This window comes from Phasianus colchicus, chromosome Z, assembly GCF_987193195.1.
Source record: "Phasianus colchicus chromosome Z, bPhaCol1.hap1.1, whole genome shotgun sequence".
NCBI classification, from domain to species: Eukaryota; Metazoa; Chordata; class Aves; order Galliformes; family Phasianidae; genus Phasianus; species Phasianus colchicus.
Window position 1 is genome coordinate 67,917,640 of NC_143476.1, and position 26,845 is coordinate 67,944,484.

The 26,845-nt window shown below is 40.4% G+C and overlaps 2 protein-coding genes across 3 annotated transcripts in view; one reads left to right on the forward strand and one right to left on the reverse strand.

Moving 5' to 3' along the window:
* The first annotated feature begins 7,844 nt into the window (after positions 1-7,844).
* Positions 7,845-10,110, forward strand: MED18 (mediator complex subunit 18). Its single transcript, XM_031609303.2, has 2 exons — positions 7,845-7,964; positions 8,167-10,110. Exons 1-2 carry the CDS (start codon positions 7,892-7,894, stop codon positions 8,718-8,720), a joined length of 627 nt encoding a protein of 208 aa, XP_031465163.1. The 5' UTR covers positions 7,845-7,891; the 3' UTR covers positions 8,721-10,110.
* Positions 10,111-16,746: 6,636 nt separating this feature from the next.
* Positions 16,747-26,845, reverse strand: part of CERT1 (ceramide transporter 1) — a 75,086-nt gene continuing 64,987 nt past the window's right edge. For both annotated transcript variants that reach the window (XM_031609311.2, XM_031609310.2), the window contains 6 exons: positions 26,398-26,530; positions 25,180-25,250; positions 22,999-23,127; positions 22,140-22,269; positions 20,817-20,953; positions 16,747-20,252 (listed from right to left, as the gene is read on the reverse strand). In XM_031609311.2, the coding sequence (XP_031465171.1) occupies positions 20,826-20,953; positions 22,140-22,269; positions 22,999-23,127; positions 25,180-25,250; positions 26,398-26,530 (591 nt within the window). In that variant the 3' untranslated portion in view covers positions 16,747-20,252; positions 20,817-20,825. The remainder of the gene's footprint in view (positions 20,253-20,816; positions 20,954-22,139; positions 22,270-22,998; positions 23,128-25,179; positions 25,251-26,397; positions 26,531-26,845) is intronic.

The window sequence follows — 26,845 nt, forward strand, 5'->3', positions numbered from 1 at the left end:
AGGAACTGGCTGCAGGGCCAGGCCAGAGAGTGGTGGTGAATGGAGTTAAACCCAGCTGGTGACTGGTCATGTGTGGTGTTCCCCAGGGTTTGGTACTGGGGCCTGTGCTGTTTAATATCTTTACTGATCATCTGGACAAGGAGATTGAGTGCACCCTCAGTAAGTTTGCAGATGACATCAAGTTGGCAGGAAGTGTCGATCTCCTGGGGTTGGGAAGGCTCTACAGAGAGATCTGGACAGGCTGAATTGCTGGGCTGAAGCCAATGGGAAGAGGTTCAACAAGGCCAAGTTCTGGGTCCTCCACTTTGGCCACAACAACCCCAGGCAACGCCACAGGCTTGGGGCAGAATGGCTGGAAGACTGCGTAGAGGAAACGGACCTGGAAGTGCTGGTCGATGCTTGGCTGAACATAAGCCAGCAGTGTGCCTGGGTGGCCAAGAAGGCCCATGGCATCCTGACTTGTATCAGAAATAGTGTTGCCAGCAGGAGCAGGGAAGTGATTGTTTCTCTCCACTCAGTTCTGGGGAAGTTGCACCTCAACTTCTATGTTCAGTTTTGGGCCACTCACTAAGAGAAAGATACTGAGGCCCTGGAGCAGGTTCAAAGGACAGCAAAGCTGGTGAGGGGTCTGGAGCACAAGTCTTATGAGGAGCGGCTGAGGGAGCTGGGATTGTTTAGTCTGGAGAAGAGGAGGCTCAGGAGCAACCTTATCACTCTGTACAACTACCTGAAGGGAGGTTGTAGTGAGCTGGGGCTTGGCCTCTTCTCTCATGTAACTGGTGATAGGACTAGAAGGAATGGCCTCAAGTTGTGCCAGGGGAGATTCAGCCTGGATGTTAGGAAATATTACCTCTCTTAAAGAGTGATCAGGGCTGCCCAGGGAGGTTGGTGGAGTCACTGACCCTGGAGGTGTTCAAGGAACGTTTAAATATTACGTTGAGGGATATGGTTTAGTAAGAACTACTGGTGATCGGTGGACTGGGTGTTATTGAAGATCTTTTCCAACCTCAATGATTCTGTGATTCTATGAAGAGTAAAAAAAAAAAAAAATGTGAATACCACATCAATAACTGTTGAATAATATAAGCTCCACTAAGAAATTCTGGTGTTCATTCATGTTTTAGCTTCTAGTCAATATCCCAGTAGACATCCTGGAAATAATAATTTGGAGCTGTAATCAGATGTGTGTCTTAAACATCAGGCTATACAGCTGTGCTGTCCCTGAGGAAGGGAGATCACTAATCTATTACTGTGCATGTCCTTGAAAAGATTGAAAGGCCAGATATGATTTATCTATATACATTTTTACTTTTCCTCACCTGTAGTTCAACACCCATGTTTAACATTGGCCACATCCATTGGTCTGTAATTGAACAGACAATGCAGTCTGGATTCTTTTTCAGTCTCTTCAGTGCTACAGCTTTCATGCCAGAATCAGAGGTTATTATTTCACAGTTGGTAGAAAGTTAAGGGAAGTACAGGAAATGCAGTATTTCTCTGCATGCATTAATGTATTTCAACACTACCACAAAATTTGTGTAGCCCCACTGTTTTAGTACAGGGAGTCCTGCTTGTTTTGAGTCTTTGGTAAAACCAATCCATCAAGTTCTCAGAATTGCAGCAAACTAAGTGCTATATTATTACTATGCTTTCTGAAATATTTTAAAACCTTAGCAAAAAAAAAAAAAAAAAAAAAAAAAAAGGGTAAAAGCTCTGGCACTGCCTCCTGACTTACTTAACCCTTTTACTTTGATTTATCTCCTTCTCGGCCTTACTCTTTTGCTTCTGCTACACCCCAGTCCTGTCCCTGCTGTTTTACACGGAACCTTCAGAGTTGTCCACTTTGATTTATCTTCAGCCAGCTTAAGAAGTTAGGAGTGAAGAGTCCTTTGCCCATTCTTACCGGCAGGACAAGCAGCTTCTGCTCATGTGGTGAAGGGGCACAGACCATATGCATACCTAACACAGCCATGCTACCAAAAACCTGTAGCAGATACTTCCTTGGTTACTGAATGCACGTGTCAGCAAGAACCTCAGCATGAGAGATGCTCAGCAGGCACACCAGCTTACAAGAGTGAACAAGGCTATGAACCAGCTTGCTTCTCATAGAGGAGTTCAAGCAGATCTAGCAGCACTGCTTGGATGGTTTTCACCTTTGACGTGAACCCTGCTCCTAATGCATCCACTGTGGCAGATGGCTCACCCTCACACTACTTTTAGCTTTCAAGGTGGAATAAGAACTCTTAACTATTTGTAGTGCTTTTGTGGTGTATCATCCCTGTCTACCTACTCTGGGACATAGCTTCCTACTTTAAAGATCTATTTTTTCTGCCTCACTTTGCTTATGACAGACTGTACTTCATAAAGATACCTCCTGATCAGATCTGGGCTTCGTGTGGTGTCCTCATTACTGTAACAGCTTCTCTGCATCACAGATGTTCTGACCTGCAGATGAAGTTTGCATTTCAGGCAGACCCATCTTGCTTGTATTGCAATTACATCCAGTGATGTTCCTAGTGTTGACAGATCTGGATCTTGTCCTCCTGCCTAGTGATGGCTACTGCCTTGCATTGCCTTGTACTATATCCTCTGGGAAGAAGCCTGCCTCTGAAGCTGTACCTCTACAGTGCTCTAGAGACTCTGCAGTATGTTACACAATACAAAATGACTTAGTGTCCCACTTTCACCACTGCTTTACATTCATCCAACTTCATAATCCACCCAGGGAGGCAGTAAGAACTTTAGCTCTAGGTTCCCACTAGGGCTCTTTGGCTATCTGGAAAAATGTGCTGGGTTGGCCTATGCTGGCAGGTAAGCTCCTTGCCCAGCTGCTTGCACACCTGACCCTGCAGGACTCAGGAGAGAACTGGAAGTGCAAAATGGAGAAAAATTGCTTCCCACTTACACTTTAACAAAATGCCTGTCTCCAAGAGCAAATGGAAGCCAGTCCAATAACAAAATGTATGTTGAAGACTACATAGCTGTTGTGCCACATCCTCAGGAAAGGGGTCAGGCACACTGAGAGGCAGTCCTCCTGTTGACAGAGAGCTGTTTAAAACAGCACTGACAACCAAACTTTAGGCTTAAAATGAGTGTGGAATGTCTACTTCTACCCTCCTTTTCCCAGCTCTGGTTGCTCAGCCAGTGTTCAGCTCATACCACATAGCTAATCAAGCCTGCCTTCTATACACTGAACTGGTATATTACCAAGGAAAAAAAAACTTTACAAAAAATGGTATTGAGAACAAGCCAAGAGCTAATGTAAAAATACAGCAGTCCAGCTCATTTCCTTTCTTTCACATGTGAGAGGTGGCATAGCTCTACCTTGCTTGCCGTGAGCTGGCCAAGTTTAGTGATACTGTAGGAAATATCCAAACAATTTTCTAGGACGATATCTCTGAGAAAGCAGATTTTATTCGCAATTGCAATGGCGGGCCTCCTGCAAGCAGGAGAGCCCCCAGAAAACAGGGTTACACCTTTTATCCCCTACTGCCCGACGCTTATCTCTTTCTGCCCTGGTTCCTCATTGGCTGAGTACTGCAGGTTCACACTCTTTCACGACGCTTCACTAATCATACAAATACCAAGTAAACATAAATCAAACACAAATATCTTAATTGGTTAATTGCCTTCTAACAATTGCTTTCTCAACAAACATTTGGTCGTGGTTTTTGGATGCCTGTTTTACAACATAAACATAGCCTCTTGATTGTTTAATTACTCCCCTCCCCCCCCTTTAACATTTGTACCCCTTTACACTAAGTCATTGTTCTGGTCATTCATCTGTCCTTACATAGAGATAAGCTTGGAAGGAGGATAGAAGGGAGTATCTTGGAGCCTGCCTATGGCATCCTAACAATCCCACAGAGTGGGACAGTTCTGCTTCATGTAGAGGCCCTCACTCCTTGTAAGTTTGTTAAATGTATTTTGCTTCTGCCGGTCTAATGAACAACATTACAATATGTTTTCTAGTTCAGAATACTATACCCACATTGTTTAGAACATTTAAAATCTACTGCAGTTTTGTGAGAATGAATTTGTTAGGTAATTCAGTAATTATGTTTCTAAAAATGTTACTAATATGTGTATGTTAGTCTTACTTTCCGCATTAGTTATTTCTAAGAATATGTTACAACTTAATTCTTTAGATCAATTACCCTTTTCCATTGTTCACTGCAGAAACAACACTTTCACTTTCCACAATACTGAAACGGCTACATTCAGTTCAATTTTCATGGCTACAATTTCTAAGAGGATTCGTCATTAGCAGGCAGGCCTGCGAGCCATGTAGAGACATTGCTGCTAACAGAGCTCCTGCCAAAGCAGAGCTGCACTTTGCCAGGAACTATCTCATGGCTCCCAGGTGAAAATTGTTCTTGATCTAGTCCAGTTTCTAGTCTAAAGGGCTTGGCTCTCACTCAAGAAATGTTCTGACAGCAGTTCTTTGATATCTGATAAAACACCAAAAATAAAAATAAAAGTAAAAATAAAAATAAAAATAAAAATAAAAATAAAAATAAAAATAAAAATAAAAATAAAAATTCAGTTAACCTGGACAGTGTTACCCAGGGTTGTGAGAACAACCCAATGATTTTTGAGAACTGGTTAGCCTGTGAGCCTGAGATTTGGGTTCTTCTATCCCATGGTGGAACTTTACTGCAGTACGTGGTGCCACAGTAACCAAGGAGGACTGTGTACAGTGGACTGTGAGTTTGCTGAATTTCTTGATTTAAATGGCTATCAAGTTTCTCAATAGAAAGCACAACTGATCAAAGAGAAGGAAGCAATTTGCTGAACACCCAGAACACCAACAAAGAGCTCCCTCCAAGCCAGCAGTGTGCTCTGCAGGGAGACTGTCTATGCCAGTTGGCCAGACCTACAGGAGGAACCACTGGATGACGCTGAGGATTCCTGGATTCATCGACAGAAGCAGTTTTGTGAGACGAGGAAACTGTAAGGCAAGATATGCAGTAACTGCTACTGACAAGGTAAATGAAGCAAAACCATTACCAGTGGAGACTTCCGCTCAGAAGGCTGAAATAACTGCCTTGACAAGAACCTTAAATATATGGGCAGATGCTAAATATGCTTTTGGGGTGGTACCCACTCATGGTACCGTCTGCAAAGAGCAAGGGTTGCTTACACACAAGGAAAACAAATTCAGCACGATGTAAATCTACCAAAGAGCAGCATGGCTGTTATACATTGTGGAGGACATCAGAATAGTGGCACTGTACAGGAAACTGGGAATATGATGGTGGATCAGGTGGCAGAACAGGCAGCTGAAGGAAAAGAAATTGGTGAACTGGCTTTAATTCCAGATGGTAAACTTAAAATATCTGGACCTTAATCAGTACCTATAAGGCATTTTAAAGAGGATAGGAATCTAATTAATGATTTAGAAGGGAAGGGAGCAAGCTGACACATGGGTGTATACCCAGATGGACACATTGTTTTGCCCTTTAGTATTTTATAGAATTTGGTTCTAAGGGAACATAATAAAACATATGGGGGGGTACAGACACCAGAAAGTAACTGTATAATCCTAGTACCAGGAACACGGTACAAGTGGGGTAGAGAGAAAAGGGATGACACTACCACTTTCTGAAAACACTGAATTGAGATTAGGGAGTAAGACAATAAATAACAGGACAATTATTGTACGTACCCCATGCAGGTACTAATTTATTGGGGAGAGATCTTATGATGATTGGGAATACAAATAACAACCTGTCAGGAGGGAATTACAGTATCAATGAATGTGTTAACTGAGACAGATGAGAAAGATAAAGATCCCATGGCCTGGGCAAAGGAGGGGAACAGGGGAGTTGAAAATAACCCCTTTAAAAATAAAGCTGAAGGAAAAATGAGGTACTGCAGTTTGAAACTAAAGATATGTTTCTTAAGAACTATACACTCGGATTGTCTTCCTCACTATCCTCTCTCAGTATCCAAGGACTGTTAGCACAGACACCACCCCTGGAATCTCCGATTCATCCATTCCAACCTGGAGGCTGGGTCCTCATCCAGATCTGGAAGGAGGCAAAGTTGCAACCCGACCAGGAAGGACTGTTCCAAGTACTTCTGACAACAGAAACAGCTGTCAGGACAGCTGAGAAAGGTTGCACTCACTACACTTGAGTAAAACCCTCCACTAACCCTAAAGCATGGGAAACTGTTGCTAAGGAGGATCCTCTAAAGATAAAAATTAGAAAGAAATTGTAAATAAACTAATCTATATTTTTTTTCCTTTCATAACCAGGATAGGTAGGGAGGTGTTTAGGATATATATATATTTGTACTTCTAGTAGAGTATATCCTATTCTTCACTATAGTAACGGTATAGATGATTAGGAGTTAATAATGGTGCAGGAGAGGGACCAATTAGTAGTTTTGATTCTGACAGTGATCACCTTTAAAGAATGTCTTAGTCAACTGATTGCCTGGGAAAAGGATGACCTGCAGAGGGGAGCAGAAGGATACCCTGTTAAGATGTGGCTGAATGTAACAGGAGAGAAACACCTCAGACTGTCACATTTGACGCTTGCAATGTGATAGCCTGCAGGGGCTTAAGTGCCCAACATGAAGAGAAATACCTGTGTCCTGAATTAGGCATGAATAAGAGATCCCGTTGTGGGGGATGGAATAATGTATGGTGGACAACTGCCCATCAAGGCTGGACATATACCCCAGGGATATGTGATACGTTGCAATCACACACCCTAAAAGAATGGATTATTATGTTTAGGGGAATTGTCCAACCAGACTGCCAGGCCTTGCAGTGCAATCCAGTGACGATAACAATTAGCAAGGCCGATAGCCTTGTTAACATCACTTTTGGCACTGGAATAAACGTTCGGGGAAGAGACCCAGTAGCTAGATTCTGAGTAGCTGTAGGGGATTCTTTGCCTGATCGTACTCAAAAGGTCCAGGATAAGAAAAAGGGAAAGAAAAATCCTTCTGGAAGTCCTGCAGCTGTAGTCATTATGGAAATAGAAGATCTCAGACAAACACTTGAAATTGAGACGGGGTACAGGGATGTGAATTTACTTCTTTGACTGTGGCAGCAGGAGTCCTGACGGCCATCGGTTGCTGTGTTATCCCCCGCGTGAGGGGATTGGTGCAGCGATTAATAGGAACTGCGCTGCTGAAACAAACAGCAGTGGAACCACCACTGCACTTGGATAAAATAATGATGTTAGACGAAATGGAAAATGAAGAAAGTGAAGATGTCTTTAGAATCATACCTTAAAAAGGGGGAATTGCGGAAATCAACACTTCGAAAGAAAAAGAGGGGGGAATTGTGGGAATGGAATGTTGTTCCTGCATTTGATATTAAAAAGTAGCAATTAGTTTGAAGAAGTAAAACATAATGCATTTGTATTCTGCAAATTATCCTTAGAAATAGTTGATCTAAGAAGTAAAATACTGTATATGTTAGCGGCATGTTTTAGAAGCGTTATTACTGAATCATGTGATTAATTCTTTCTTGCAAAACTGTAATAGTTGTTAAACGTTCCAAACAATGCGAGTATAGCGTGCTAAGGATTAGAAAACATATTGCAGAGCTGTTCTGCTAGGATAAGAAACTCTCAGCAAAAGAAGGACAGATTTAGCAAACATCAAAGAAGTTAGGGCCTAAATTGTCTGTTATACGACTGAATTTTAACAACTGCACTCAGCGTCGCGGAGCCGGAGGCTTTTTGCGGTATCAATTCGCTGCCAGCAACGCACAGCAGCGCACGCTCCGACCGACAGCAGCAGCCGCCCCCGCCCGGCGCCTCAGCATTTAGAGGCCGCGCCGCGCCGCCAGGCCGCAGGGTGGCGCCCGCTGCCTCCTCCGGGCCGCGCCGCTCTACCCGCCGCCATTTTCGCCGCCGCCGCCGCCAAGATGGAGGCGCCTCCCGTCACCATGATGCCCGTTACGGGCGGCACCATCAACATGATGGAGTACCTGCTGCAAGGTATGGCGCCACGCCGGCACCGAGCGGCCGACCGCCGCCCCGGCGGGGCTCCCGGCGGGCATCGCGGCCGTGCACAGCTCGGTCGCGGCGCGGGGCCGAGGCGGGCGCGCGGCCGGCCCGGTTGCGGGCGCGGGCGGCGAAGGGGCGTCCGCGGGGAGGGGCGGGAAGGGGGCAGCGGCCGAGCCGTGTCTGTCCGCCGCAGGAAGCGTTCTGGACCAGAGCCTGGAGAGCCTGCTGCACCGCCTGCGCGGGCTGTGCGACAACATGGAGCCGGAGACCTTCCTGGACCACGAGATGGTGTTCCTGCTGAAGGGCCAGCAGGCCAGCCCCTTCGTGCTGCGGGCGCGGCGCTCCATGGACAAGAGCGGCATGCCCTGGCACCTGCGGTACCTGGGCCAGCCGGAAATCGGGGACAAAAACCGGCACGCGCTGGTGCGCAACTGTGTGGACATCGCGACTTCGGACAACCTGACGGACTTCCTGGTGGAGATGGGCTTCCGCATGGATCACGAGTTCGTGGCCAAGGGGCACGTGTTCCGCAAGGGGATCATGAAGATCGTGGTGTACAAGATCTTCCGCATCTTGATGCCCGGCAACACGGATAGCATCGAGCCTCTCTCCCTGTCCTACCTTGTCGAGCTTAACGTTGTCGCTCCGGCGGGACAGGACGTAGTTTCTGATGATATGAGGAACTTTGCAGAGCAGCTGAAGCCCTTAGTGCATCTGGAAAAAATTGACCCTAAAAGGTTGATGTGATGAAATGCTGGGCAGTTCGAGCAGTGCTGTCGCTGGTAGTCCAGTAGGAACTAACCTTTGTTCAGATCATTCTGTGTGCGTTCTGAGTGTGTCCTGTCAGGATGTCCGTATTTGAACGTGCTAGCCTGATTAAGTAGAGTCATAGAATTACGGAGTCTTTGAAGATAGAAGCGCCTTGAAAAAACGTGTAGTTAACTGGCTTGACTAGCATAGCTTTGCTGTAGCCAGCTGAGAGTGGTTGGACTCCAGTGCACCCAGAACTTTTGTTCACACACTCCACTGTGTCTTCTCCCCTGCTGGAGCAGTAAGCGATATTAAGGTGCAACACTTAAAAATATTGACTTTATGGTGTGGGGCAGGGAGGGGCTATAGGCTTTGATTTATTGGTTTTGTTTTGTTTGGTAATGAGCCAGCATTTGGTGTTTGATTATGCACATAGATGCATGCTTAAAAGCAGAGTGTATGAAATTTTTGAGAAGTTTTTGTTGGAAATATGAGGACCACTCCTTTGTCTGAGATTCACCCTGACTACGGGGAAGAAAATGAAATAGTATGGTATGCAGTGGTGGCCAGTCTATAAATTATATGGGGAAAAGTAGTCAGAAATGGGAGCCTTGAAAATGAAAGATAAAATCCTTTTTAAGCTATTTAAATGTGAGTTTGGAAATAAGATTTTAATTCTTGAATTTTTGTATATGTCAGGATGCATTTGTTATAAAATGATTACTACACTAGACAGAAATACAAGTTGATGGAAATGAATTTGAGGGCTTTAGTGATACTATCTGAATCTGGGAAGAGCAAAAATTAAAAAAAAAATGTTGCTCTGCTCGTGATATTGGAAAAAAGAATGTATTAAGCGACACGATGAAGAAGAAGATATGCAGTTGCTAATGGCTGGATCTACAGATGAGAGAAATGATGATTGTGCAGAGTGTTGGTGGGAAGGAACTAAGGGAAAGTTAAGCCGTGAGGTCAGAAGGACTGGTGGTCATTTCTGAATCAGGGCTGTCACAACAGCCAGCAGCCATTGAGGCTCCTGTGAGACAAACAGGGGGCCCGCTGGATTGCCTGAGTGCAGGTTCCCTTTTCTGCCCCCATTGTGATGAATCAGAAGGAGTATGTTGGATCGTATAGAGAATATCCAGGTAGGGGTCATAGTCCTTACCATGAGTCGTAACCGTGACCAGAAAGATGCACAGGTTTTGCAGAATACATTGTTATTCCCTGAGGAAAAAAAAAAATCAAACAAAAACACAACATTCTTTTTAGGGAAAGCTAATGGGGAAGATGAGGATAATAGCAAGGGAAAACCTAGAATGGTTTATGCTTGAAATAGAACTTAAGTGGGATCTGAATTCTGTTGGGGGACAGCTAGTGATTAAATAATGTGACACAGAGCCCAACTGAGCACCCATCAGCATTCTATGAGTGGTTATGTGAGACAGTTAGTGGACTGATTTGGATCCAGAATGGGAAGAGAATGAAACTGTTTTGTGTGTTATTCATTAGATAGTTGGCCCCAGTATCTGAAAGAAGTAGTTGCAGAAAGTTGACGGGTTTCAGTGTTGTTTGTTTCACAGTTGATTGAAGTAGCCTATATGGTACTTAACTGTATAGAAGTAGGAAAGGAAAAGAAACAGAAGGATAAATGGAAGAATGGTAAAGTACAGTTAAGCTTCCTGACTATGTGCAAGCCACAAACCAAAGAGGAAGAGTAACTCTTACAGGGGGATCTAGGAGAATGAAGTTACTGATTTATTTTTATTTTTTATTTTTATTTTTTTGTAGATCCTGGAGCTACTTTTCTGTTATAAATTATTGTAAAGGACCTTTAGGTAAACATTCTATACCAATAGCTGGGGCCCTGGGAAGGCAAGAGGTTTTTTACACCCAATTAAATGTGAGATTAGAAATAAGATTTCATCTCATGAGGTTTTATATATATGCCAGAATGCTCTTATTTCTCATGGGATGAGATTTGTTGATTAAATTAGGAACTCAGCTTCTGACAAGAACAGAATTTGGATATGCATTCTGCAAGGTAACACGTGGCAGGCACAAGTTGGTCTATTACAGAAATCCCCGAGAGAAGAAAGCAAGAAAAAACAGGTGACTGAAAGTCCATCTAAAATCATGGTTGCTGTAATTCCTCCTGTTTCTTTGGCGACAGTAAAGCATGGGAGAGCCACGTCTGACAAGCTGGTAAAAGCAGAATTGAAGTCAGGAGCTAAAATAGTAAGATGGAAAAAATATCCTATGAAACTGGAGGCCCATATTGGGCAAGAACATGTATGGGCTATTCCAAGAATGCCAGTCTGAATGCAATAATCCGGTTCTGCCTGTTAAAGACCAAGTTCTTAAGTTTATTGATTAGTTCAAGACTTGAGAGCTGCTAACCAAATACTTAACAATGTGCATCCTGGAGTATCTAACCACTACACTTTACTGACCCATACAGCTGACTCTAATGTTTGCAGTTTTAGATTTGAAAGACCTGAAAGATATCCTCCTAGAAAATCCAGACTGGAAGCTGTTCATCAATGGAAGCAGCTTTGTAGTTAGTGCAGAACGGAAAGGTCTGGAATGCAATTATAACCTGGGAAGAAGAAACAGAGTTAAGACCATTGCCAGCCAATATGTAGGCTCAGAAAATTGAGCTAATCACTCTGACTCAAACATTAAAACTGTGAAACGAAAAGCGAATTAACATTTGTACTGATTTGAAATATGCCTTTGGAGTAATACATACTGTGTAGTGATAAGAAATATCACTACAATATATGGAAATAAAGAGAATTACTATAATCTCAAGGAAATCCTATCAAATATAGCACAGAAATTATGAGATTACTTGACACAGTTAGTTAGAAATCTAAGAGAAGCAGCAATAATTGCAAGGCCTGCCAGACTGAACATACTGATGTTATTGAAGGGAATAGAAGAGCAAATGAAGCTGTCAAGAAAACAGAATTGTCAGTAACTGTAGGAACCATACTGGCTGAGAAGTTCTTGAACACTAAGACTCGTATTCGTATGAAAAGCAGGATAAGCTATCTCCTGGAATTGAAGAGTTAAGGAACACATAGGAGTACTATGTGGGTGGAAGCTTTAGTTAAACAGAAAGTAGATATACAGTTATTGCTAAAAGTATGGTCCAGATGTGCAGGATTTGTCTTAAAAATAATGCTAAAATTCAGAGACCCAGGAGAGGTAAAAAGGGGTTCTCTAACTGGACAATATTGGCATTGAAACTGAAATTGGAAATTTTTTTCCTGAGTGTAATGGATATAAATGATGATTGGTATTGGTTGACACCTTTTCATGGCAGCCTGAGGTATTCCTGAGCTGAACCAAGAAAGCAAGAGAAGTAGTTAGCATTTTAGTAAAGGAAATAATTCCAAGATCTGGAGTTCCAAGAGGACTCTTGTCAGATAGAGTACCTAATTTTACAGCAAAAATAACTCAAGGAATATCTAGGTTCCTGCAAATGAAAAGGGACTTCGCTTTGGGGGTGACTGGAACAGGCTGCCCAGAGAGGCTGTGGAGTCTTCTTCTCTGGAGATATTCAGAGCCCACTGGGACACTCTCCTGTGTGACCTGCTGTAGGGAACCTGCTTTAGCAGGGGGCTGTACAGGACGATCTCCAGAGGTCCCTTCCAATCACAGGATATGTTTCATAAAATAATCCAAAATACAGTTCTGATGGCTGGGTTTATGCTCATCTTCCAGAACACGCTGAGCAGGCAGCTTCATTGTGGTACCTATCCCAGCTAATCTATCGTGGAGATACTTTTCGATTGGGAGATTTTTTACAGTCAATAAAGAAAATACATCCATTACAAAAAGAGTCTCAGGCAGGAATGATGGCCCTAAGAGAATAGAATGGCCTTAAATACGTTTGCATCAAAAGGAGGGATTTTTACAGTGCCTAACACTAACTGTTGCTTGCATGTAGACCAACGTGATAAGATTTCTACAGATTTGGAAGAAATTTTTGAGGCAGACGGAAGTATTGCATGAGGTTCAAGAAGACAATACTTTTTTTGGAGGAACAATCAAATGGCTGCCTTCCTGATTTGCAGGCATTTCCATTGACCCAGCCTGATGCATTAGTTTCACAAAAGCAAGGTCAAATATCCCATCTGTGTTTTTGTTGCTCTCTTTTTTATGTTTTATTAAAAATGTATATTTAAAAATATTTGTTATTTACATTACTTATGTATTTTCTTTGCAATTCTTTTTCACTCAATACAAGCCAAAATTTTGAACAAACATGAAGTAACCTTCATACAAGTTTTTGGATGTGTATCTTTTGATATCACAGAATGTATTTAGGTCAGGATGACCACCCTTGACACTGCTAAATTGATTAAGTAGAGGAACTCTTGATCATGATTTCACAACTAGACTTGTCTTTGAAGATAGGAGCACCTGGAGAAAAGATGCAGTTAATTGGCGTGTTCAGCTATTCTGCCCTTCCTTTAGCTGATCAAGTGTGGGCTGGAGGCTGCACTGGTGCAGCAGTTAAGTGATAAAAATATGTATAAAAAGTGTAGCTCTGTAGGAGACCTAGCACCCAAACTTGCACAGCTTTGCAGCAAGTCAGTATCTTCTCTCTGTTGGCCTAAATAACACTGGGTAACAAATATACCTTTCAGACAAACATTCTTGTTAGGATTCTTGAGGAGGTTGTTTTTCTAAAATGCCTTTTGCAGGCGAATCAAAACATGGAGGGGAGGAATAAAGGACAATATACTGGTGTTTTGCTAATTGCAGTTCCTGAGTATTTTTTTTTCTCATTAATTTGTGTGTGTGAGTGAAAGCAGACTCTTCTTTAAAAGTAATCTCTTCCAAAATCTCACTTGAAAAAAGGTATTGGTAGTTTTCCCCTTCTCACGGGAGAAATATTCCATGGAAAGCATAGAGCCCAACAGTCCATCAAATGTACTCAGATTCATTCTCATCTGTACCCACACATTTATGGAGTTTTGTTTTAAAGCTCCTTTCCTGTATACTACCTTTTTTCTTCTAATACATGAAGGTAAGTGTGCACTTGCAGCCCGGAAGGCCAACTGTGTTCTGGGCTGCATTAAAAAAGGGGTGGCCAGCAGGGAGAGGGAGGTGATTGTCCCCCTCTACTCGGCTCTTGTGAGGCCACATCTGCAGTACTGCGTCCAGGCCTGGGGCCCCCAGCACAGGAAGGACATGGAGCTCTTGGAGCGGGTCCAGAGGAGGGCCACTGAGATGATCAGAGGGCTGGAGCACCTCTCCTATGAGGAAAGGTTGAGGGAACTGGGCTTGTTTAGCCCAGTTTAGATTATGAGTGGTGCTGCTTAGGGGTGGTCAGAAAGGAGAGGGAGGTGACTACTGCCTTCTGCTGTACTGTGTCCAGGTCTGGGGCCTCAGCACAAGAAAGATTGAACTGCTGGATTGGGTCCAGAGAAGGTGACAAAGATACCCAGAGGACTGGGGCACCTATCTTAATGAAGATTAATGAAGAAAGGCTGAAAGAGCTGGACTTGAGAGACCTTACAGCAGCCTTCCAGTATTTAAAAGGGGCCCCTTTTAAATACAGAGGGACTGTCAAAACAGTGCAGTGATAGGAGAATCATAGAATGGCTTGGGTAGGAAGGGAACCCCAAGTATCTCCAGGTTCCAATGCCCCTGCCACAGGCAGGACCATCAACCTCCAGATCTGGTACTAGAGAAGGAGGAATGGTTTTCAACTAGAAGAGTAGAGGTTCAGTTTAAATGATAGGAGGAAATTTTTCTGAGTGGTGAAGCGCAGGAATATTTGGCCAGAGAAGTTGTGCTGCCCCCTCCCCAGAGGAGCTCAAAGCCAGGTTGGATGGGGCCCTGGGCAGCCTGAGCTGGTGGATGGCAGCCCTGCCCATGGCTGAGAACTGGAATTGGGTAGGCTTTAAGATTCCTCCCAACCCAAACCTTTCTGTCATTCTATGACGGTAGAGCTACTAATTGAACTACAGTGATGCTGCTTGCTGAGTACCTCTCTTGATACTAAGATGGTTGCTCTGTATTTCAGTGATAATTGAGCACAGATTAATAGTTTTCACTTCTCAAGTTCTTTACAGAAACTTAATCATTTTGCCTTTTACTAAAAAACACCAATTGCTGTCAGACAGTGTCAGTCACTGTCATGTTTTAACACGAACGTATACAACAGTTCATATACCAAACCCATAAAATGCTTCAGGAAGAAACTATTCAGGGTAACAAATTAAATTTTCAACACTGGAACACAGTCAAGATAAAATGCAACTGGATTAGTGCTCAAAGAGTGCACACTCTACTATAAAAGCAGCATAGGAAAAAACAGTATTTTAACACTAGATAAAGAATACCATTATGCTGATCTCCCAGCAGTATGCAAACAGGATGCAAACACTAAGATGACCTGTGTGACTTCATTAAATAATTAAAGCATTTTGTGGAGCATACAGTTCATCTGTTCAAACTCTTACATGACTGATGCTCATCAGTCAGCACACAACCCTGGGAGTTTTGAGTTCCTTGTTGTCACCCAGCACAACTTTCCGGGTGCTGAGGAGTAATTCCAGGATTCTACCCATGCCAGGAAGCTGAACTTGCTGGGCTGCTTCATGACTCAGTTACAATCCCATCCCTCGCAGTGGAATTCTTCAAAACTGTCATTATATCCTGTTAGTCTAACACTAATTAGGAATCACTTGCCAAGAAGCATCTTGAGATGGTTCCTGGGAACCATCATGGGAGTGTCTGTCCCATCACGCAGAAAGAAATTAAATAGATAAAAATTAAACAGATAACAAATCTTGAGTTTCACATGCTTTTCAAAGGATACTTATTGTAAGTAAACAAAGATGTATAGTAAGCAACAGGTGCATAGGCACTTCCCATTGCATCTGGAAGGAACTCAGACAAAATTTGGAAGGTGCATGAGCATATGCAGGACAGAATCAAATATGAAGACTTGCTGTATGCGACTGTTCCACTTAGTTGCAATGCTTTTATTGGCTCAAAGCAGCAACAGAATCAGGGAGTGAAGGCCAGGAGCTCAAATAAAGCTTTAAAAACAAGGAGAATGGCAGGAGAATCTACTTCAGACTCCAGCACGCAGTTGCTTCCAAGCATTTCCAAGTCTTCTCAGCTCCTTTACTTCTCATCTCTGAAAATGAAATAAGGGACTCAAAACCACCTTTATAAACCATGCAGATTTAAATTTTTTTTTTTGAAGTGGAAAAAGGATTGTTAATGTTATGGTAATAGGAAAATCTCACATGGAAATTCAGGCAGACCACCTCAAACAAAAGCAGAATTAAAAGGTCCAAGTTAAAGAGAAGTTCTTATGTTTTAGACAACATAGGCCCAACTATTGCATGGTCCAACTATTTCTTTGTCCTCCTCAAAAGTTCATTTTAAGAGAATTAGTTTAAACTTAAAATTGCAGCAATTCATCTAGTCTTCCTTATTCTAACACACCAGAGGCAGCTGTGCAGAAGAAAAACCTTGCTGCATCAGTGGTTACAACTCAAGAAAAATGTACACCATCAGGCACATAATGCTCTGAAGTGCATCCCTTCCTGTTTATCTACTGAAACATGGTTTTCTCTTCGTATGAAGCTTTTTACTGCTGAAGAGTAAAGATAACAGCAATGCTATGAGTCATACACACTGGTAAGCTGTGTGGCGTAAGTAATTATTAATATCTAGGGTCAAATTATACTGCAGCTATTCAGATGGCTACAGAAGAGCTCAGCCTCCCCATACAAGAAAGCATGTGTTTTTTAATTACAAGGCTTTTCTTTTTTCCCCGGAAGGGAAGAGGAGCATAGCACAGGGAGAGATTTCTTTTTTGCCAGATGAAATAGCTGCAGTCGAAGGCAGGGCTTGCAGCAGGACTCTCTGCATTTGTTGCACTATATTACCCAGGGCCTGATGCAACTCAGCTTAAGATAAGTTTTCTTTTTTTGTGCAAGTAATGCCATTCTATTACCTCAAGCTGTTCTTCTCATCTTGCTTACCTGTAAGGTTCCCACAACATAAATGATTACTGCATAAGCAGCAGAAATCCCCGCACAACCAACAAAGGAGGGATGGTTACTGATCCATTAGGAAGCAGTTATTCCTGCTACTAAGAAAACCTGCTCTGCACCACCTCATCTCAGTTCTTAGCAATTCTTCATATTTAAAAAAAAAGCACAAATTTATTGTATTTCTGGTATTTCTCAGCCCGGGATCTCCATTCTCCCCAGACATGCTTTCCTGATGTTATTTCTGTACAAACAGAACACAGAAGCTTAAATACAACTTTGGAAGTACTCTATATTAAAACTATACTGTACAGGAATATCATCTAACATGCTTCTGATATGCTAGTACAGAATGAGATTTTTCACACATCAATAGCTTGTGGCATTCCAGTTTTCACTTCAGCAACCTAGTAACACAAGCAAGCTGCTTTCTGTTAAATGTTTTACATTACTACACTGTAGTATGGCATACAACTTCATATACAATCCAAAGGTTGGTTACAGCATTAAATATTTAAATAAGTTTCCTCAAAGCACTGAAAGTTAGAAATAACTACAAACCAGGGGTTTTCTTCATAATTTTTAATACTTTTCACTTTAAATACTGGTTTTAAATTTGTGATTGTAACATAGAAGAGCCAACTTTTAATTTTTAAAACTTATCATTAGGATCATAAAGCTATTATATAACAGTTACACTCTACACACTCAAGGTACTCAAAAATATGATTCATGTTCTGAGTCTGTAGATGAACAGTGGCAATTCAAATACAGCGTTATCTGTACAATGTGACAAAAATACAGGTGGACAATCTGATTAGTTTAAAGAGAATCTGCACAACTTCAGATAAGCCAGCTCAGCCCAACTAACTAAAAGGTAATTTCCCTTCAGCCCATAAAATGCACCGTACTTCTCACACCTAAGTTTCTCAAAGTAAGCTGTTCAGTTTCCCAGACAGACTATTGCTTATCCTCGCTCCCATGAGAAGTTCTATCAAGCTATTTCCTTAGACTGATATATCCCCAGCCCTTCATATAGGCTCAAGTTATAGAAACATATCCTAGAGCAAAGGGCTTCTTCTGCAATTCTGCAAAGAAAATCATAGCAATATCAATTCTACAGATTCATTAACAGGATGAAAAGAACACAGAGTGCTCATGTTTGTGGCAGTGTCTGGAAAAGGGGTTCAGCTCTGGAGAACTTTTATAAAACCATAATAGGAAGATTCCTTCTAGAAGAAAGGCTCTGATGGCTACTTGTACACAGACAATCCAACAGGCCTAAAGAAAGCTGCTTTTTTTTTCTTTTTCTTTTTTTAAGAGGTCTTTTAATACCCATGTCTCAATCTTGCAACTCCTTCCACAGTTTTAAGAAGCCTCTTACAACACTGATTGGGCAGGGCTAACTGCAGTGAAGTACCAGTGCCTTTATCTAAAAGTAAAGTGTATTCTTTACAAAGAGTATCTGTAGTGTGATTTTATTTACAGAATAAATCACAAAAGTACATCACATTTAGTGCAAATGCAACTAATGATAAAAGATTTATATACCGCTTTGTAAACTTTCCATTCCTTTGTAAAATAAAGCTATCCAATTAAATTAAACAGTTACTCACCTGTGTTCAACAACTATTACTAGAAATGGCAAATAAGGAATTACACTCTTTTGGACATTTTTTTTTCTCTTTTGAAGTTCCCATCAGCAGCTATGGTGAATGAATCATTGTTTTGTTGATTGTAAAAAGATGAAGTACATTTGAGGTATAAGAATTATTTTTTAACATTACTATATAAAATGCTCACTGGTGATATAGTAAACATGTATAAATTTTTGTCTTGTTTGCCTTACTAGCATTACCATATAGGCACTTTTCTACATATTCAAATTAACAGAATAGTTCTGTAATAAGGCATATTCCATGCACACTTTTAAAGAAAGGCAAATAAAAAAGGTACAGTTATGGAGCATGAAATCCGCGTGCATGTGTAATCATGTGTTATGTATGGTTTTACCTCAATAGAAAAAATGAACAGATAAAAGAACATGTTTTTTTTCTAACACTGTGAATATCCCCTTTATCATTCACCAGATCTTTATTAAGTTACTCTCTTATATTTATTTTCAGGCACCTACTATACTCTATCAAATACAACTTTCTCCTTTCTTTTGAGAAAAATAGATATCTGATACTTTTTTTTTTCTTGAGATATACAGGCCAATGAAACACCCAGCAGCCTCTGCATATTTTCCAGCTACAGGACGTGGATTTAATAACTCAAAGTGAGTACCAGTCTGTGAGAGTTGTCTCCCAATGAGCATCCCCAGAATCTAAGGCAGGCAAGTATCTGACATTTAAATTTTCACAGCAACTAAAGGGAACTTTCCAAGAAGATCAATGCATTGTCATAGTTCTGACAGGTTTTTGATCAAGTGCCAGGTATCAATGCAACTAGTTTTCTACATGAACCTCATAGCATGGCTTTATTAAGATGAGGAAAACACATGCAGGATTTGAAAGTAATGTACTCATCCTCATTCTGGATCGGGAATGTTGTCCAATGTAGTCCAAATTACTTCAATAAATATTATAGTGTACCTTCTCACAGCCTCAGAAAAGCCCTCTAGATATCACGCAGGAAAGCAGACCACATATAGCACGGACAGATGACTTCTAGCTTTCAGACAGTCTCTTGCCCTTTCATATAGAATCTTTCCAGAAATTTCTGGGTCATGTTTAATAACAAAAATTCTGTAGCACATTACATAACTAAAAAATACAATAGAAATATAAAGATATCTGGAAAAAAATAAAGCTTTTCACACTCTTACTCCTTCAGAAATAAATATCTTCATAAGAGTAAGACAATAGAAAAGGCAAAGTCATAAGGATATTGACAGCCCTCAGTTATTAACTGACATTTTATGTAACAAGATGATTCATTATAGAAACCAGCAGCAATGAACTATGATTATACAAAGCAAAACAAGACCTGCCAGTAAGTCACTAGGCTTTACTGAACTCCTCCCTTCATCCTCCCCCAAAATACCACAGATTTTTGTGCATATAAAGCACATACAGTATGCTATATGTGCATTTGTCTTTTGTGCTTTTTAGACATGCACAAAAACTATGCAGTTATCTGAGGAAGGCTGACAGTGAAATTCTGCAAGTTGTTTAAAATTAAAGCAGCAACCCACATTGGTGATTCAAAGTTGTACGTTCTTCCTCTTCTAAAGTAAGCAAATAAAAATAGAGCCATATACATGTTATCAATACATGTATTTATAATTACACACTGATTCAGCAAGAGAAGTTAGCAGGAGAGAGAGCTAGTGTTAAATATTCAACCTCACGGTGTTGCAACATTTCTTCACTTCAGTATACAAAGCCTAGAATTTGGACTGTAAGAAGACTGTAGATCCTTCGTTCCAGCATGGAGTGCTCTATGTATGGTCACTTCTCCAACGTGGAATGCTCACCCAGTCTTGTTCTGATCACTGGAGACAAGCAAAGACAAAATACACCAAGGTATAAACACTAATAAGAAAACAAGAAATTGTTAAACTCCCTAAGTTATATTACTGCTATGCTCACATTTGAACTACTGGTTCATGACATGTTTTTGACACATCAGGTTCACCTACACTATCACTCTAACAATGCACAATTAAATACATGAATCAGATTTTACAGGGTTGCCTTTTAACAGAAGGATCAGTTGACTTGAAGTCTGACATAACAAACAATTTAACAGCAGATGTGGCCTGTGTCATGCACAGAACTCACTTTCAAATTTTGCTCTAAACTAGAGCTCTCAAACAGTACTGTGTTGTTGGAGTTTGATGGCTTACAGTCTGCACACTAAGGAAAATTAAGCAAAGCCTTGCTTTGTACAAAGGCTTATGTCTGACAGATTATGCGACTGGAAAATACTGCATATACATATTAATACTAAATGTTGTTTCATCATAATTAGCATCAATACAATTCTAGATTGCATGCTTCTGTTTGGCCTTAAACATTTACAACAATGAATTAAGAAATTAAAAATGAGTCTATACCTGCTAATACTAGAATAAAATAGGTTTTCCAGCTGTTTTCTCTTGCACATATGATGTAAAGCGCTTCAGGAATTTGGGATATTCTCGTTTTGCCACTGCCCGTAACACGGATGCTGGTGCCCACCCTCCTGGGTTGACTAGGAGAAGACAGGAAGAAAGGAATTGAAATACACAAAATCCTCTAAAAGTTGCATATAAGAATGTAAGTTTGTATTCCTGCAACTTTTTCCAAAGAAACAACAATGAATAATCAGAACATTTTTTAGGTCATAATAGTCTGTGCTGTAGTTGTTTCCAGCTCTTAATATTCATGTTCAATCCACGCCTATGATGACATTATTTAGAAAATAATAAAATAAGGTGTGAATCTTTAAGTACTGCCCAAATGGAAGATGATATTCTTCCAAGAAAAAATGGGAAGAATCAAATTCTTATTTCAAAGAAAACAGAAATCAATCTTAGCTTTCCAGTTACTGCTAAATTTGTCTGCAGAACTGCTACACGATCAGTGTTTTACAAATGATTTTTGAAGGACTTCAAAACGTGCTTAAATTCTGCTGAACAAGTTACCACTTACCATACAATGAGAGTTCAGCATTTGTCATGGAAGTATATACTACAAAGAATTAGGAAACTTTTGAATAGGAAAAAAAATCACCTTCCCCCAGAGGTTATTATATCACATTATTTGTACAGGATTTACTACAAGCTGTGTAAGTCCTACATTGCAAATATTTACTGAACTCATTTTGCAGACCTTTTTAGTAAGTCATATAATAGATGGTTAAGAATAATGAGCAGGTGAGCTACTCTTAAAGTGCTTTATAGCTGCAGGAGATGATCTAATAGGTATGTAGGCCCAGTACTGTAATACACTGCTAACTACTGGGTACAGTAACAATACAGTTTGGCTTTGATAAATTTACAGTCTACACAAGGGATTTTATCAGTTAAAAAACATAAAAAATATGTAACTCAGTTATACATCTTGCAAACATCCTCATTAAAAATGTATTTGTACCATCTTAACTGCTGAGTTTTTTAGCCTAACAAGATGAATCGGGGGAAAAAATGACAGCAAAACACAAATAAAAAAAATTACTGAAACTAAAAGCCAAACCATCCAAGTTGCAGATACTGTCCTGCAGATGACCCCCCCCCTTCAATGACTGCTACATCTTTTTGAACACAAAGATCACAAACACTGTCCATGTTTAACAGAAAGCTGCACTGACTTTTTTCTTGCTAGCACTTAGTTCACCAGAATTAGCACATATCTCAAAAGTCACACCAAAAAAATATGTAGAAAAGATGAAGACTTACCATTAGCTACATATGTAATCTTGCATAGAATATTGTCTCTGCTTATTTCTTTGTTCCCCTCTGGTGGGCTTACTAATGTCTGACATATCATAGCAATATTTATTTTGGCACGGACACAGCGATTGTTCAGCTACCAGAGAAAATGAAGAAATATTTGTAAGCCTTCAAGTAAACTTATTTCTTCCTACTTGATTGCTAACATTTTCTTTTACTATAAAGTTTAAGACAATCCAAAGTCTGTTTTTTGAAGAATGTGCATTCTAACACTACAGTGATGTACTATGAATGCAAACAAAAGGAAAGGTATGTATTGAATAAGGAAAGTATTGAACTGAAATGCCTAAATCTCACATTTATTTGCTTAATGGATACTAGACATAAGGTATTTCAATAACTTTAACAAATTAGTAAGAAAGTATTAAATGGATGATACTTCTACAGACATCAGCAACTTTTCCCTTATAAGCAGGCAATGGCATAGACATGAGGAGAGAAAGATTCCAAACACAACAATTATTGCAGAACGATGTACATTGGAAGTTTGATAGATCCCATATCTAAACCACACAAGCTCATATCCACATTGCCACTCTTTAAAATGTTTTCATATATATATATTGTTTTCATTTTTCTGCACCACTTTGTTGAGATAAGGCAAAAAAGCTTTTGTCTTCGAACACACAGGTCAATGCATCACCTCATTTAAGAAAAAACACATGTATTTTGCATACCTCCTTCAACTCCCAGCCTACTTTACACTTGTACTGCAATACCACACCACGGAACAGAAAAATTGTGTACAAAGATGGAAAAGAAAAATTCTTAAAGCAGAACTAGATAGCGCGAAAGCAAAACTTACAGGAGCACTGTCATGTTCCACAGAAAAATTGCACACAATCCATGTTTCAGGATCATTTTCACTGAATGCTGGTATCTTTCTAATGGCAGACAGATATAGCACATCCCTTTGAGAAGCTGGCCACACTCTCTGCAGAGAAATATCCCATCATAAGCTTTTTAAAATGTTACAAATTAAATACTTTTTATACTTAAAAGGTCAAAACAATTAAGGCTAACAAGGTCAGACATTATCTAAGTAAAAAAAAAAGGTTTAATTCAGTACTCTTTAATACCTTTATTAATGACACAGGCAGTGGGATCAACTGCACTCTCAGCAAGTTCAAAGATAATACTAAGCTGGGTGGTGCAGACAGAAGGAAGGAATCCCATCCAAATGGATCTGACCCAAGCTTGAGAAATGGGCCCATAAAAACCTCATAAGATTCAATAAGGTCAAGTGTAAGGTGCAGCACTTGAATCAGGGCAATCCCAAACACGAATACAGTCTGGGTGATGTATGGATAGAGAGCAGCCCTGAAGTGGAGGACTTGGAAGTGATGGTGGATGAAAAGCTCAAAATAAGTTGGCAACATGCAGTACAGAAAGCCAAATATACCCTAGGCTACATCAAAAGAGGGATGGCTAGCATGGCAAAGGAGGTGGTTGTCCCCTCTGCTCTGCCCTTGTGAAGCCCCACCTGCAGTACTATGTTCAGCTTTGGCGCCCTCAGCACAAGAAAGGCATGCCCCTGCTCATGGCAGGGGGTGTGGAACTAGATTGTCTTTAAAGTCCTTTCAAACACAAATGATTCCATGCTTCCATTTTAGTAATTTTATGCAGTTTTCAAAACAAAACCAGAGAAAACATAGCTACTGTACAGATGCGTATCAGGTGCACTTCCTTAAAAAAGCATCAAGGCAACAGTTAAAGGCCTTCGAAAGGCAGGAAAACAATCTGCAATGATTTGCTTGTAAGCTACAAGCAGAGCTAGTGATTAAGTATAAATACATGCGACTGAAGTCTGAAGATGCATATAGGCCTCCATAAACATGAAGGGCTAGAGAAAAATAAACAAACATTTTATCTAGTATTTTTAAGAGCTACTACTTCAGCAAGACCGATGTGGTAAACTGACAGTTTCCAAGAGAATTTCAGAAGAGAAGTGCCCAGTAGAAATATAAAAGAAATAACTATGCAGAAGCTACTTTCAATAGAAGCAAAAATGTTGTTTTTACTATAACTCTACAGTTTACATAACAAAATTGAAGCCTTCTTGTGATGGCATTTTTAATGTAATACCATCACTAATAAAATTGTCTAAGTAACTGTTAATCGTTCAAGTATCGTCGTATACCAGTACTTGTCATCATATAAGATTTAAGTTTACATGGGCGATTATTGAGAGGACAAGGCGGAATGGTTTTAAACTGAGACAGAGGAGGTTTAGGTTAGATATTGGGAGGAAGTTTTTCACACAGAGGGTGGTGATGCATTGGAACAGGCTGTCCAAGGAGGTTGTGGATGCCCCCCTTCCCTGGAGGCATTCAAGGCCAGGCTGGATATGGCTCTGGGCAGCCTGGTGGTTGGCGACCCTGCACATAGCAGGGGGGTTGAAACTACATGATCATTGTGGTCCTTTTGAACCCACCAGGCCATCCTATGATATGATTCTAATATGTACTACTAGTTACAAATTTTCTTTGAGTCTTTTAAGTTACAATTATTGAATTACAATTCAAAATAAACATTTAGTGAAGTTGCGCCAAAACTGGGGAGAAAAAAACATAGCCAAGTCACAGAACCACATATTAACCAGCAACTGCACCGTGTCATAATGCAAATGCTTATGTCAAATAATCGTAGTTAACAACAGCTTGCATTACTGCAAACAGACAAATGATGAAGTGGTATGAGTTTCTTGCTTGTAGTCAGTGTTGACTTACTGCTTTGGTTTGCATTAGATAACCACTGCCTTGTTGGAAATGATATTATAGATAATATTAAACAGACACATTCACAACCAATTACGCTATCTAGCCAAGCTCAAAAAGTTGTCAAAGTTGCAGTTTCATAGAGAACTTGATCTCAGCTAACTTGCTTTTTGAGCAAAATTTTTGTTTGTTAAGCCACTGAAGTATTTCAAAATAAGCTGGAGTACTGTTTTGGTAGGATGAGTATAGAAGTGAAGTGTAATTCTTACCTTGTGTGTCTGGTAAATGATGATTGCATTATCAGCCAAATTTTCCACAACATGGAAATTTTCAATTGTTGCTACAAAAACAGAAAAAAAAACATCAGTAAAATAGCACAGATTCTAGGTCAATGTTATGAACAGTATGCTTGCTGATATGCTGATTCAGACTTGCATTTGAGTCCATAGGGCCTGATGGAATTAATTCCACAGTACTGAAAGAGCTGGCTAGTATCACTAGAGACTTCTCTCAAATATTTTTCAGTGGACTTAGGAATGTAGAGAGGTACAAACTGACTGGAAGCTGGCAAAAGTTGTACTGATTTAAAAAAAAAAAGATAAGGAAGACTATGGTAATTTTAGAGGCCTGTGAGTCCCTCTTCAGTCCCTGGTAAAATCATTGAAAAGATTATTCTGGGAGTTGCTGAAAAACAAGTTGAAAATGCTTGAAAGTTTACAGTTACGACTGATACTTAAGAAGGGTTCACAAGGGAAAAATCCTTTTAAATAAATTAATCTCCTTTTATGTTGAGATTACCCATCTAGCTGACAACGAGAAGCCAAAAGATGTGGTTTTTTTGGATTTCAGCAAAAGCTTTTGGTACTGTTTATCACAGGACCCTTCTGGATAACTGTCCAGCATATGGCTAGAAAAGTACATAAAAACACTAGGTGAGCAACTGGCTGATGGGTCAGACTCAAAGGGATATAGTAAATATATTACATCAGGCTGGTGGTACAGCACTAGTGGGAGCCACTTTAGGGCCACTTTAATTCTTTTATAAAAACTGAACACAGGACTTAAATGCATACTAAGTAAGCTTGCACATGATACTAAATAAGGAGGAGCTGTCACCTTCCTTGAGTACAGAAAGGCAGAAAATATCAATACATTGAAAGGCTGGGTAATCACCGACCTCATAAAATTTGTTAAGAGCAAGTACAAGATTCTGCATTTGGGATGGGGCAACCTTGGCTATACATACAGACTGGAGAGAAGAGGCAGGAGAGTAGCCAGTGCTGGAGCACTGGAACAGGCTCCCCAGGGCACTGGTCACAACACCAAGCCAGCTAGAGCTCAAGGACAACACTCGTAGACATAGAGTTGAATTTTGAGTGGTCCTGTGTGGAGCCAGGAGCTGGACTTTGATCCCTGTGGGTTCCTTCCAAACTGGGAAATTCTGTGATCACTAATAACCAAGTAAGATATAAGAACAGATTCCTTACTTTCCCAGTCATTACGAACATCAACATTCCAGAAGTAGTGGCAAACTTCATGTCCTGTTACCCCTTTAACAGCATGCGTTGCTTTCAAAGGATCCAAAACTATGCCATTTTCTTCCACCTCTCTTCTGTATACCTATGATCAAATACAAAGAATGAGATGTAGGACAGAAATTGTCAAAATTGAAATATGAAAATTTACACATGAGCATCAGCTTTTAAAAAGCTGCAATACTAATGCATGAGTAATTGCCAAGACAGTTTTCTCTGGTCACTTCTAATGCAGATATTCTTAAATGACACTTCACTTTACAGTAACATTATTTTGAGAACCTACTATAAAAAGAACTAAATTACATTATCACTACGTATAAGGATTCACACAAGCACAGTAAAGTAGCTGACAGCAGCTTGCTACCATATAACATCTTCATAGTTTGAATTTATGCCA

Coding starts and splice junctions, on each gene's coding strand:
- MED18 (XM_031609303.2), top strand. CDS start 7,892: ATGGAGGCGCCTCCCGTCACCATGATGCCCGTTACGGGCGGCACCATC. Junction 7,965..8,166: donor GATGGAGTACCTGCTGCAAG/GTATGGCGCCAC, acceptor TGTCCGCCGCAG/GAAGCGTTCTGGACCAGAGC.